Genomic DNA, 12836 nt, shown 5'->3' with positions numbered 1-12836 from the left:
GTTTGCATGTTCTCCCCATGTCGTCGTGGGGTTTCCTCCGGGTACTCCGGTTTCCCCCCACAGTCCAAAAACATGCTGAGGATAATTGGAGTCGCTAAATTGCCCATAGGAGTGCATGCGTGAGTGAATGGTGTGTGAATGTGCCCTGCGATCCTGGGTTGTTCCCTGCCTCGTGCCCATTGCTTCCGGGATAGGCTCCGGACCCCCCCGCGACCCAGTAGGATAAGCGGTTTGGAAAATGGGTGGATGGATGGACCCCCCCTGCCCCCTGTGCTTGATGAATTTTATCACAAAGATTTCTGAGTACTAGAAGTGTTTTGAAAAAGTACCATTGTTCATGAAGATACGTAATACCACAGTATAACATCCATACAGTATGAAGGTATGAAAAAGCCTGATTCCAACCCAGTTGACTACATGTGCATAGTTTGCAGTGTCGATATTAATATTGCAGCCCAACATGCAACCCTACCTGACCCCTGGTTATTTACTTGCTGCATATTTTTTGATGTTTTAAATTCATCTTGAACAATTCTGGTGTTGATGTGGAATCTTCTCCAAAACTTCCGAAGAATCTTTTTCACTTTTTCAGATCCAATTACATTGTAAGAACAGTTATAATGCAGTTAAATATGGGGATGCCTCTCGCTGGCAGATACCTGCCTGCATCGCATGCCCTCGTGAGCTCATCCTTGGCAGGGGAACCTCACCATAATTTTATAGCGCATCTGTGAGGTTTTCAGTGGCTGATTCTGTTTGGCTAAATACATTATCAGTGTTAGTTTCCTTTGCATAGCAAAACTGTACACTGGAAGAAGATATCTTGTATTAATATTTACGCTTCAATATTTTGTTTCACATTTTATGCCTTAGCTGAGAAATAACATGAGAATAGTTTTTATTTAGTCTTGGAAAGAGATATTTCACCAAGGATATTTCACCACCAATGTTCTCCCAATGTTGTGTGTCAAACAGTAAATTAATTCCAACTTAAGTGGAAACCACTGCTGTCTGGAACGCTGTCCAGTGTAAGTCAGATTACTGAACAGAAATGTTTGCTTCCTTCACCTCCAGGAAGTTCATTATACCGCATTATAACTTTTTCGGGGCTGTGTGTTCAGTGCCTCCCTTTTTTACTCATCCCTTAGGCATGAAATAACCTTTCATGACTGACGACCATCTTCAGTGATTTTGATCTAGAGGTTTGATTTGTAACCCGGCACTAATGATGACCCAAAAAAAATGTTTATGTTAACCCAGAAAACAACGGCGTCCTCTGGAACTGATCTTGGATCTGCTTCTGCCTGTGCCCGTGCTTGGTTTCTGCTACATGTTAAAGCTTTCAGCATCGGCGGCATTATATTGTTTTCATCCATTACTTACATCTGTATGATGGGCTAGAAAAATGTATATTCTAGTGTTTTTGTATGTAGCATGTATGTATATGATACAGGCTGTGATATCGTGGTATTCTTTTGTTTATGATGAATACAAGATATAAAACATCTTCCCATTTCCTCAAAAAGAGGTTTGTTTTCTTATATTGTCAGTGGGAGTCAGTGTAATATGGGGGGGGGAGGTTGGGCTATTTGAGAAGAATTTTGCAAGCTTGGTAGATCTGAAACCAAGACACTTGCCAGAAGCTTGGTGATCAGATGCTTGTAATCAGATGGGCGTTGGTTTCAGCCCAGTCTCAGCAGATTAGTCACATGACTGGACCATGGGCACCACAGGCTGGCTGCCCCTTTGCTCTGACCCCCAAGCTTGCTTTCTCATGGGAGATGGGGCTAGAGTTGCAATGGTATGAGATTGTCAGAGTACGATAACTGTCTCAGGGTATTTCACAATTATTATTATCAGTTACAGTGACGCTTAAAGTAACGAAAACAGAAGGATTTTTTGGCTGAATAAATGTTTTAAATGGAAGTATGTGCAGAAAGTGTCCCTTTTGAAAAAATATATAAAATAATAAAGAAAGCTGTACATCTCCCATTTGAGCAAAAGGAATTAGGAAGAAAGGATCTTTAAAAAGTGATCTCTTTAGATAATAATCCTAATAATTAAAACATGTCCCTATCAAGCCAAATAATTTAATAAAACATGTTGGTTAAACTGTACCCTGCGATGGGCTGGCTCCCCATCCTGGGTTGTTCCCTGCCTCGTGCCCATTGCTTCCGGGATAGGCTCCGGACCCCCCGTGACCCAGTAGGATAAGCGGTTTGGAAAATGGATGGATGGATGTTGGTTAAACTAGTTAAATGTGAATGATTTTTTAGTAATAGGCCTAAAAAAACGCCTTTTTGGAAAATTCGTAAACGTATTACGAAACGTATGTAAATGTTTGCAGAAATGTTTTTTTTTCCTGATCCCACTGATTTGGATTAATTTAAATATGGCTGATGGCTGCAACAAATGCAAAATACGCCGAATCTCCTATTTCAGTTTACAGTAAAGCAAAGTATACCAAAAGACCATGTTGCTGGATAGCAGCAATTTCGACTGATGAAAATATAAATGAATATTTCAGATATGGGATATTTAGTGTTGATCCAAAAACTGAAAATAGACAACGAGCGTGAGCTCTGAAATCAAACAAAGAGTGAACAATATGACAAGCATAGAAAATGGATTTTCAGTCAGTGGAATCATTAACCCCAGTTCTCACAGTGACTACTGTGGTTTGCTGGTAGTATAGTCAATATGATTTACCATAATGGCAGGATGAATGGACTGGGGACTGCCAGAAGATGTAATGCAGTGTATGCAGGCTCAAAAATGCTTGTACAGACTTGTGAGGTATAAATCGGGAAGGTGGTAGGTATCAGATAGCGTGCCGGCGAAGACATTTGGCATGACAGCGACAGTTCCTGAATCTGACAAGCAGCCGATTAGCAGAGGAGATGTGCGTGTGTAGGTGAGATTCTTTGATCAGTTGCATTCTTTTGGTTACCAGTAATAAACAAATGTACATGGCAAGACAACCATCAATTTTCATACCGTGGTATACCATGAAACCGGTATACCGATTCATCCCTAGATGGGGCGAAGAAAATTCCCCAACAGGCATCACCTTTTATCTGCTGACATCCCAATATTGTTAATTACAGTTACGCGAGGGACAGTGAGGTCTGATATGAATGTGATTTCCATTTTCCATACAGCAGTTTAATTAGCAATCTTGTACTTGAATTCTTCTACAGTTGTGGATTTGGAAAACATAATGTGTATTTAACTTCTTCAAGTTCCAGTAATCTTATGAACTCACCCCTACCATTGGTTTGTATAAACAGGTTTTAACCTGCACATGTTCATGCCTGTCTTATCTGTAAGTCGGTTCCCACAAAGCTAAGCATAGTCTACATCTCATTGCCTGGACTGATAAATTGTTCAAATTAGCAAAAACTCATGTGTCGTGGCTGTGTTGTTAAGCCTCTGAGGATTTTATGATACTTAATACTTTAGGGCTGGGCCTATATTTCACTGGGTACCAGTTAAATAAGTATGTAAATGTCCTGTTTGATTTAACTTGTCAGAAGCTCCTTTCTTAGTGGAATAATCATGTTTCCACCTAAATGTGTGGAGACCTCAAGCCCCCCACTGTTCAAACCAAAGTTACGCTGTTGAGCAGACCCAGCTCTTGAAGGCTGCCTTTGAAGCTGAAGAAGATGTAGAAGAGGAATGAGTCTTCCGAAGATCTTCACCTTCTGTGCTGCTTTATTTTCTGAATGACTGCTGCATGTGCTGTAGCCCTTACGCCCCTCACCTTCGGGGTTCGAGTCACACCTCAGGTTTGTGTGGAGCTTGCATGTTCTTCCCGAACTGCATGGCTTTCTTCCTGCAGCCCAAAGACCTTGATTTAAGCAAATGAGGATCTCTCTATTACCTAAACTGTGTATGTGTGCCCTGTGATGGACTGGCATCCCATATATAGCCCCCTGTGTCCCTGAGCAGAATGAGCAGGTCTACGAGATGAAGCAAAGCTATGCGAGATACAGATCTGAGATACACATCAGCTGTCCCAAGTGTACAGAAGATGTGCTGGAATTCTTTGTCATCTAAGGATCCTCTCAGTATTGTTATAGGTGATAACTTGTCTTTGCTCTCTGATTATTTCTCTCAGAATTATGTGGATGCTGTTTCAGTGGCTCACAGATCGTATTTTCAAGAAATGGGTTTTTCATCCAGATGTCACAGAGCGTTAATTTTTGGTGGGAACCAGGTTTTTTTATAGGTGGTATGTCCCTTTGTCTCTCCCCCCCCCCATCCTACCAACCCCCCCAGTACGTCATCCCTCACCGAGGCTGCGTGGGAGGGACTGCAAATGCATGTAGACTGTGCCAGTTTCATGTGACGGTTGACTGCCGATGATCACTGCATAACAGAGCTCAGTCTCTAATATAGACAGTGCGTATGCTACCTCACTGCATAATGGACCTCAGTCTCTAATATAGATAGTGCGTATGGTACCTCACTGCATAATGGAGCTCAGTCTCTAATATAGACAGTGCGTATGCTACCTCACTGCATAATGGAGCTCAGTTCCTAATATAGACAGCACATATACTACCTCACTGCATAATGGAGCTCAGTCTCTAATATAGATCGTGCATATGCTACCTCACTGCATAACGGAGCTCAGTAGCTAATTTAGACAGTGCGTATGCTACCTCACTGCATAACGGAGCTCAGTCGCTAATTTAGACAGTGCGTATGCTACCCCTTCTCTTTGTTCATGTTTGTTACTTTCATTTCATTTCCCCCATCGGCTTGGCTGCGATTATGTAAATTCCCGAGGGTGGTGTCCTTTTCCATATTGGAATAGCGAGTGCATTTCAGAGGCCAGATTAGCCTCAGATGGATCTGACTCTGCATCAGAGTGTCACAATGCTACGCTGGAGCCAGTCTGTCTAGCAGGCCCGCCCCTGCAAGGATTCTCATCTACCCTTTCTGTAAATCCCTCTGCACACCCACAAGGAACTGCTCCTTTGTGTCTTTAATTCATTGAAGCGTTATTGATAAGATGTTACATTTTTTCTATATTGTGTGAAGTCCTATAATGTAATTCACTACAGAACTCTCTAATGGCAAAATTTCCTATTACCCTAGGCAATGGTTTCTTTAAAAGGATATATACTTATATAGTACTACAAGTGAGATTTGTGTTTTCAACACATTTACCTGTCAGAGGCTTTTATCATAACATACATAACATACAGCTGAGAAAGTAGGATTAATGGTGAAATTACTTGGCTGTTTGGGATTTGAGCCAACAACCTTCTGATCACAAACACAGTACCCTAACCCACTGAGACATAAGTATCCACTACTGGCAGGTTATGAGGAACATGGAAATGCTCTGGTTGTTGTTATTGCCATTAATGCGTAGGCTGTAGTAGCTAGCAGACGGAATGGGCATGTTTCGCAGACACTTTAGCGTGTGAGGTAAGTATGGCCTGGTGCCTGTCCGTCTGGTCCTACAAAGTGCTGTGGGCAGGGTGTTGCTATACGTCAGAGGGTGAGAGCCGCAGTCCAGCTCAGATGCCACTTTGTTGTGGCTGCGCCCCGTTTCGGTGAAAAGCTGTTGTTTGTGGACTAGGTTTTACGATGAAGGTCTTCTATATAATACTTTGTGTGTGTGTGTATATATATAAATATATATGCAGTTCGCTAATGGTATTGTAGGAACGTCTATGCTATGTGCAGAAGTCTGTTACCTGATGACAGGAAATCTCCTTGTCACAAATATAAAATGCAATTCAGATCATAACTAAAAACTATTTCAATTAAGTAATTAACCAGTTGCTTATCTAGCTGCTGGACACCAGTGCATTATGGTTTTCATTTTATTGGTCTCAATTGTGCCTCAAGGAAAATTAAATTATTCGGAAGTACTGGGGTTATTAGAGTAGAAATGGATATATTGTATCCAAAGCTACAACAACAAATCAATGATGTTGGTAATAATCGTTAATTAAAATACTTTATTTGTCACCTATTGGTTGCATTTTTGAGGTTTGCTGAATCCCCCCAGAACATTGGTTGCTGTGTAGCTGATGTCTGTATTTTATTATTTCTATGCTCATCTTGCAATAGATTTGAATATTACCAAACCATCTAACTGAACAGACACTCTAATACACAGATAACATTATTGTTGTATTTGTTTGTCACTGATCTCTATGTCTTTTTCTCTTCCAACAGCTGTTCCGAGAAGTAAGAATAATGAAGATGCTGAATCATCCTAATATAGGTAGGCTTGTTCCCTTGGTTTCCTGCTGTGTCATTCATAGTCAGTGCCTGTTTTTGCTACCTCCAAATCTTTGTGCTTCTCACTTCCCGCATTATTAAGCAGCGGCAGTGACTGACGGCCTTTGAAGCCAATAAAAATGAAAAGTGGCCGTTCCTTTCTGAAATAACCGCAGTGATGGGATTTTCTTGATGGATTGGGCTATTGCATTTTTCAGCATTATTTGTTTTCTGGAATGTGAGAGCAGCTCCATTCGTTTGCTTTAGAAATGCATTTCTGTCAGATAGTCCCAGCTGATCGCATGGCTGGCCAAGCTGGGAGTAAATTACCTGTATATAGCGTTATTAGCCAAGGCTGCCCGGTGGAAGTGCATTATCAGCCTGACAGACATCGCTTTTCCTCCTGTCCTGTGGTACAGTTCTGTCTTTCAGGGCCTCACAGAGCTGGAATCCGTGGCTCTGACAGGCAGCCAGTGATAAGCTGAAATTTGCTAGCTTCATTTATTTTGAATTATATCATATTATATTAAATCATGTTAAATTGTACCATGTGGTATTATTAATTCCCTTAATGGTATAAATCAGGGGTAGGTAGTCTTATCCAGAAAGGGCCACTGTGTGTGCAAGTTTTCACTGCAACTCCTTAATTAGATTACTAATTAGAGGACTGATTGGCTGAAGAGTCCTCACACCTGGGTATGAACAGCTGACCTACAGGTTATCCCAAAAACCTACATACATACCGGCCCTTTGTTGGCCACTTCTGGCATAAATGGTCCATATGGTCAGAGACACTGCATCCATCTCTTTTTAGGTGTGTTGTTTTTGGCAGCTCAGTGGGTAGTTATGTTTCCACAACCCCATGGTTGTGGGTTTAAATCCTGCCTTGGTGTTTGTATGGAGTTTCTCCTGGAACAGAGGGTTACATTGTTCAGGAATTGTTTGTCGGATTTACAGTAAAGTCCTTTCACAGACTCATGACAGTGGCATCTGTACTCTGAAAGTATAGTGTATTGCAGTTAGGCAGACGTTTTGTTCACAATGTCACATTTATGCTTTTAATTTTAATTTCATTGGTAAAAAGCCTTTGCAGTTTCACATAAAGGGGTTTGGAGATTTAAGGTGTGTTAAATATATTGACCCAAAGCATGAAAGGCATCATAATCTAAGATGCAGAGAATCAGAAGGTGTTTGCAAAACAGCTAAGAGATCAAGTCAGTGAGAGTAAGAGCAGAATAAGAAAAGCTTTTTATTGTTTTGTCTGCTTAACTCTGGATTAACAATCCGTGTTTTATTTTGAATTGATCAATGCTTCGTGTTCATACTTTTTGTCTCTTTCTTCCCATCCAGTCAAATTATTTGAAGTTATTGAGACTGAGAAGGCACTGTACCTCATAATGGAGTATGCCAGTGGAGGTGAGAGTGCCACCCACCCCGTACACCTCCAAAACTGGCTATTCCACATTTACTGACACCCGTCTGTCAGAAGCACCCGAACCTTTTTCCATCATGACAATAATAAAGAGGGTTACATTGGAGCGTGACAAGCACTGTTTAGCGTCCCGAACTTCCTGTGTACGTCGGTAAGCAGTCTACAAGCCGTATGCCTCTTATGAAAGGGGGGGAGGGGGGCATTGTCCTCTGTAATCCTCCTGAAGGGTGCCTGACTCACCCTTCATTGGCTCATTCCAGAGCAGGTACTCTCCTCTCCTGCTAATGCGATCTATTACCCACAATTACCCACTGAATCACCGCATCCTCTAACTGCAATGTGTGCGTCGAGATTCTGTAGCTACTTTCTGCATTTTTGAAAGAATTTTCAGTACATGTATCATAAACTATCAGTGCATATATTTATGTGAATAACAAAGATATCCATTCACCATTTAGCTCTGGATTTTTTGTTTACGATTCTTAATTATTTTAATGACTTTACGAATTAACTATTTTGCGTAATAGTTATAATTGTTACTTCAGTCTTGAACTGTAAAAACAGTTGGTTTTATAAGTCATTTAGTTATTAGCTATTCCTGGTTTTGTCTGGGTTACAACATTCTGTTACCAGGAAATGTGACTTTGCTAATTTTGCACCCTCAGATGGCTGTTGTTAGCTGTGACTCGCTAAGCTAAGTGTGCTCTGACTCCTTGCAGGGGAGGTGTTCGATTATTTGGTTGCTCATGGCAGAATGAAGGAGAAAGAGGCCAGAGCCAAGTTCCGCCAGGTGGGTTTGGGTCATTGTGACACGTTCAGTGTGACTCACCCTGCCGCTCAGCCCATAATCACAATGACAACAATCGCCATGCTCTAGGCTGGCCTTGTCAATATTCCATACCTGTGTGACAGACACATTTTGACATTGCTGCATTCTGAATTGGATCTTTGGAAAGGACTTTCCCTGATCTAGTTTCATATGCTCTTCAATGCATGAAAGTGCATTTCTCATTGACCTTTTGCGCAATACAGCACTGCAGTAGATCGATAAATATAATTTTCTACTATTCATCAAACAAAGAATAAAGTGTGTTTTGAAATGCATGTTTAGTTTTTAACTTAAGTAATCACCTCTGCATGTAAAAAATCGCCAAAAAAACGGGTACTGTCCGGTGTCCCCACATACGCTAATCGCCCCGTCTCTGCCGTTATGCACCTGCCGGGACACGAGCTTCGCTCACTGCATGCTGACATGTAGCGCCCTCTCGTGGTGCAGCGCTCTGTAATCGTTCCACAGTAGCGCTCCTGGTTTTTTGGGTTAGTATCTCCGATGAACGACTTCACACGTCAGGCTTCACACGCGATGCATCACAAGGGGGCGATCCTATTTCCACCCTCCTGCTGTACTTCATTAATTTATATTAATTATGTCCCTTTGTGTTCAATTAATCAGCTATGAAATGCATTATATACTCATGTAATTGAATTAATTTTTTAATTCATTCAGACGGTTCATTTTATATTTTGTACAATTTCTGTTTTATATTTAATTCATTCATTTTATGATTTTGCACTTCATATTTTCAGGATTTTTTTCCTAGGTATTTTTTTGATTATAATGAAATATGTTTTGCTTAGCCAATATATATTACATACTTTCTGTTGAATTTTTCATCCCTGTCTAATTTTTATAGGTATAAATTATTCACTTTGCCGGTAGCTTAGCTGGCATCCCCAGCGATACAGGAGCTCTTTTGTCTGCCAACGTCGGCAGCGGTCGTTAGCTGTCAGTTGCTAGCAGGCGGTAGGTGGTCATGGCCCCAGGGCTGGACGCTAACTGAGCTGCCGATCGTGGAACTGTTACTGGGGCTCTCACAGTAATGCTGCCCGGTGCCGTGCTTTTAAAATACAATAAAACACTGAAATCAGATTTGCGCTCAGGGAGGGGGGGGGGGGTAATGTTGTTCCTAAAAGCCTGTCTGCCACATTAGAGGAGTATTTTCACACCGATTAATCGTGACATCGGTGCCCGTGGAAGGTGGGGAATTTGATGGAGGATGGCACAGGTGCGGCCAGCCAGACGGAAAATCTCTCCCGCTGATGCACACAATTACACGTCCATTTCAGATAGTGTCGGCTGTGGAGTACTGCCATCAGAAGAGGATCGTGCACAGGGACCTCAAGGTGAGTCTCATCCTGCTGCCGCGGCCGATTGCGCGGAGACAGGGGGCGCTGGAGAGCTCCTTCTGCTACTCTGACACTTTCAGAAAATTTGTACCTTTGCTGTCACTGGGGCTATACCCTCAAGGGTAAATGTGCCTTTTAAGATCAGAAATGTACTCTCAGCAACAGTTTTGTACCATCTGGGGTACATTAATGTAGTTTGTACCTTGGGGATGTTCCTCTGTACCTTAAAAGGTACAATTACCTACAGCTAAGGTTACAGTCGGCAGACCCTCGAGGGTACAGCCCCAGTGACAAGCAAAGGTACAAATTGGCACCTTTTTTTCTGATAGTGTATAAACAAAGGAAGAGTTTAAATATACAGTGTCTTTCAAAAGTATTCAACCTCCCCCCTTAAAATGATTGGTCTTGCCTGAATTACAAATGATACATACATGTAGTTTTTTTTATTGTGAACTTGTAGTCTTTCATAGAAAATTTTCAAAGTCAGAATCAGTTATTTGTTAGGAAATCTTTTAAAGAAAATCAGAAACTGATGTGCAAGTCTTCAGTGCAAGTATACCTGCAAAATGAATGTGGCCAATCTTGTCTTTCTGGAGTGCAGCTTTGCCGCTGAAGCTGAAATGTTCATTTATAAAGGATATCTCCATGGCAAACGCCTGGCTGGTGTTGGCCTATCTAGTCACCAGTCTGACGGCTGCCCCCTGTAGGCGGAGAACCTGCTGCTGGACGCCGACATGAACATCAAGATCGCCGACTTTGGCTTCAGCAACGAGTTCACAGTGGGCAGCAAGCTGGACACCTTCTGTGGCAGCCCCCCCTACGCCGCACCTGAGCTCTTCCAAGGCAAGAAGTACGATGGTCCTGAGGTGGACGTCTGGAGCCTGGGAGTCATCCTCTACACGCTGGTCAGCGGCTCGCTGCCCTTCGATGGGCAGAACCTCAAGGTGACCCTCATACTGCAGGCAGTCATAGTGGTCTGGATCTAAATCCAGTAATACTGCATAACTGCAAGGTCTCCTCTTTATCACCGGCACCATGAGTACATGGAGAATGTTCTTTGACTGCTTGGGGTAGCAGTGTTTGTTTTGGTCAGCTGTCTCTTCATTTATCTATCTAACAGAGGCTTTTTCCCAAAGTGCTGTACAATTCAGAAAACAAGGTCAGCCAGTCCCTGGAGAAATTGAGGTTTAAGGATCCAGCAGTGAAATCACTCTGCTGACCATGGGATTTGAACTAACAACCTTCTGATAACAAGCATAGTGTTGCAGAATATTGTGGTCGTCTGTGAGTGTCGAATTCATCCAGAAATATAAAAATGATTGAAGTTGATATATGATAGAAGCAGATTGTGAACAACCAATAATAATGCAGCTTCAGAGCAAAGATTAGATTCGTGAAATTTAACATGGTGGAGTGCGGACTGCTGTCTGAGTTAATGCGGCGTCGTTGATGTCATTCCTGGGTCTTGTCTGGCTCAGCACCCTGGCCTGGCCTATGGACGCGTGTTCCTCCTAATGCTGCTGTGTGTCGCCATGCACAGGAACTGCGGGAGCGCGTGCTGCGAGGGAAATACCGCATCCCCTTCTACATGTCAACTGACTGCGAGAACCTACTCAAGAAGCTGCTGGTCCTGAACCCCTGCAAACGGGGCAGCCTGGAGGTATGCCTCCTTGCCGTGTGACCCCCCAAACGTCCCCCTGACCCCCCCCGGAATCCGCATTTAGGAATTGGGTCTTGAGTCTGGTGCGCAATGTCATCACCAAAAATGTATTAAAAATCACCCCAGAAATGTATAAATACATGCTGCCTCGCATTCTCTATAGAGAAGGTTTTAGAGGAATCGTGGGAATATATTTAAGCCATATTTAAAAGTCTGAACTTGGCAGCTGCTCCAATGACAGGAGTATGGGCTTTTCTGCATGCTCATAACTCTCGTGTTCGTGTGACGAATTATTAATTTTGTGTTATGAAAACACTGCTGCCATCTCTTTCTCTCGCTAGCAAATAATGAAAGAGTGCTGGATGAACGTGGGCCACGAAGAGGAGGAGCTGAAGCCTTACGCTGAACCTGAGCCGGATTTCGAGGACAGCCAGAGGATAGGTCGGGACCCTTCGTCTCGATGAAACGCCAGAGGCAGACAGCTCTCACTGTCGCTCTCCGAGTCTCCCGGCCGTACTGGGAATTCGTACGCCCCGCGCTCAGCGCTGCCGCAATCTCGCCCTCACACCTCTGTCGATTTCTCTCCCCGACCCCTCTGCCCCCCTCCCCCCATGTAGATCTCATGGTTACCATGGGGTTCCTGAAAGATGAAATTACAGAGTCCTTGGTGGGTCAGAAGTACGATGAGGTCATGGCCACCTACCTTTTACTGGGTAGGAAACAACCAGAGGCAAGTTGGGATCAGCTCAAGTCAATTTACACTGTTACACACACAGTGAAACATACCTGCGTCCTGGTAAAGCCTGCAGTACAGGGCATGAGCTCAGCACTGACAATGCAGGAGGATCATCAGAACTCTCTGGATTGTTAAATCTGTGAAGGGCGGCGGGTTGTCATTTGCAGGCATATCTCGCTGCCAGCTGCATGACGCTGCAGTTTAATGTGCTGGGAGAGAGGTAAGGTTACAGGGGCTCGGATGCGGAGGCCGGGCGGCGGCTCGGAAGATACGTGTGGGAATCGCCCTGGCTCTGCCTGGGAGGACATTACCGTGTCATTGAAATGCTGCCACAGTGCATCAGAGTAGCACCTTCTGGCTGAGACCCAGCTGTTTCTTACTGGATCTCTGTTTTTGGTTATGAAACTTGGCAAGGTTCAGTCTTACCTGCAGTTAAAATTATAGGATAGTAATGAAAATAAGGAATGAATAACAGTTAATAAGAAGACAGCCAATTAATGGCCTACGCATGTTGCCTTGCGATGTTGCTCTCTGTTTTTGGTTATGAAACTTGGCAAGGTTCAGTCTTACCTGCA

General features: G+C 43.1%; 1 protein-coding gene across 1 annotated transcript in view; it reads left to right on the top strand.

The window, feature by feature from the left end:
- mark1 (MAP/microtubule affinity-regulating kinase 1) overlaps positions 1-12836 on the top strand; it is an 80585-nt gene that overhangs the window by 55688 nt on the left and 12061 nt on the right. The window contains 8 exon segments of the mRNA XM_048987387.1: positions 6202-6250; positions 7597-7662; positions 8398-8468; positions 9806-9862; positions 10573-10809; positions 11406-11525; positions 11867-11966; positions 12143-12255. Coding sequence (XP_048843344.1) covers positions 6202-6250; positions 7597-7662; positions 8398-8468; positions 9806-9862; positions 10573-10809; positions 11406-11525; positions 11867-11966; positions 12143-12255 — 813 coding nt within the window.

This window comes from Brienomyrus brachyistius, chromosome 20, assembly GCF_023856365.1.
Source record: "Brienomyrus brachyistius isolate T26 chromosome 20, BBRACH_0.4, whole genome shotgun sequence".
NCBI classification, from domain to species: Eukaryota; Metazoa; Chordata; class Actinopteri; order Osteoglossiformes; family Mormyridae; genus Brienomyrus; species Brienomyrus brachyistius.
The sequence above is the reverse complement of the archived record's forward strand: the minus strand, read 5'-3'. Positions and strand labels throughout refer to the sequence as shown.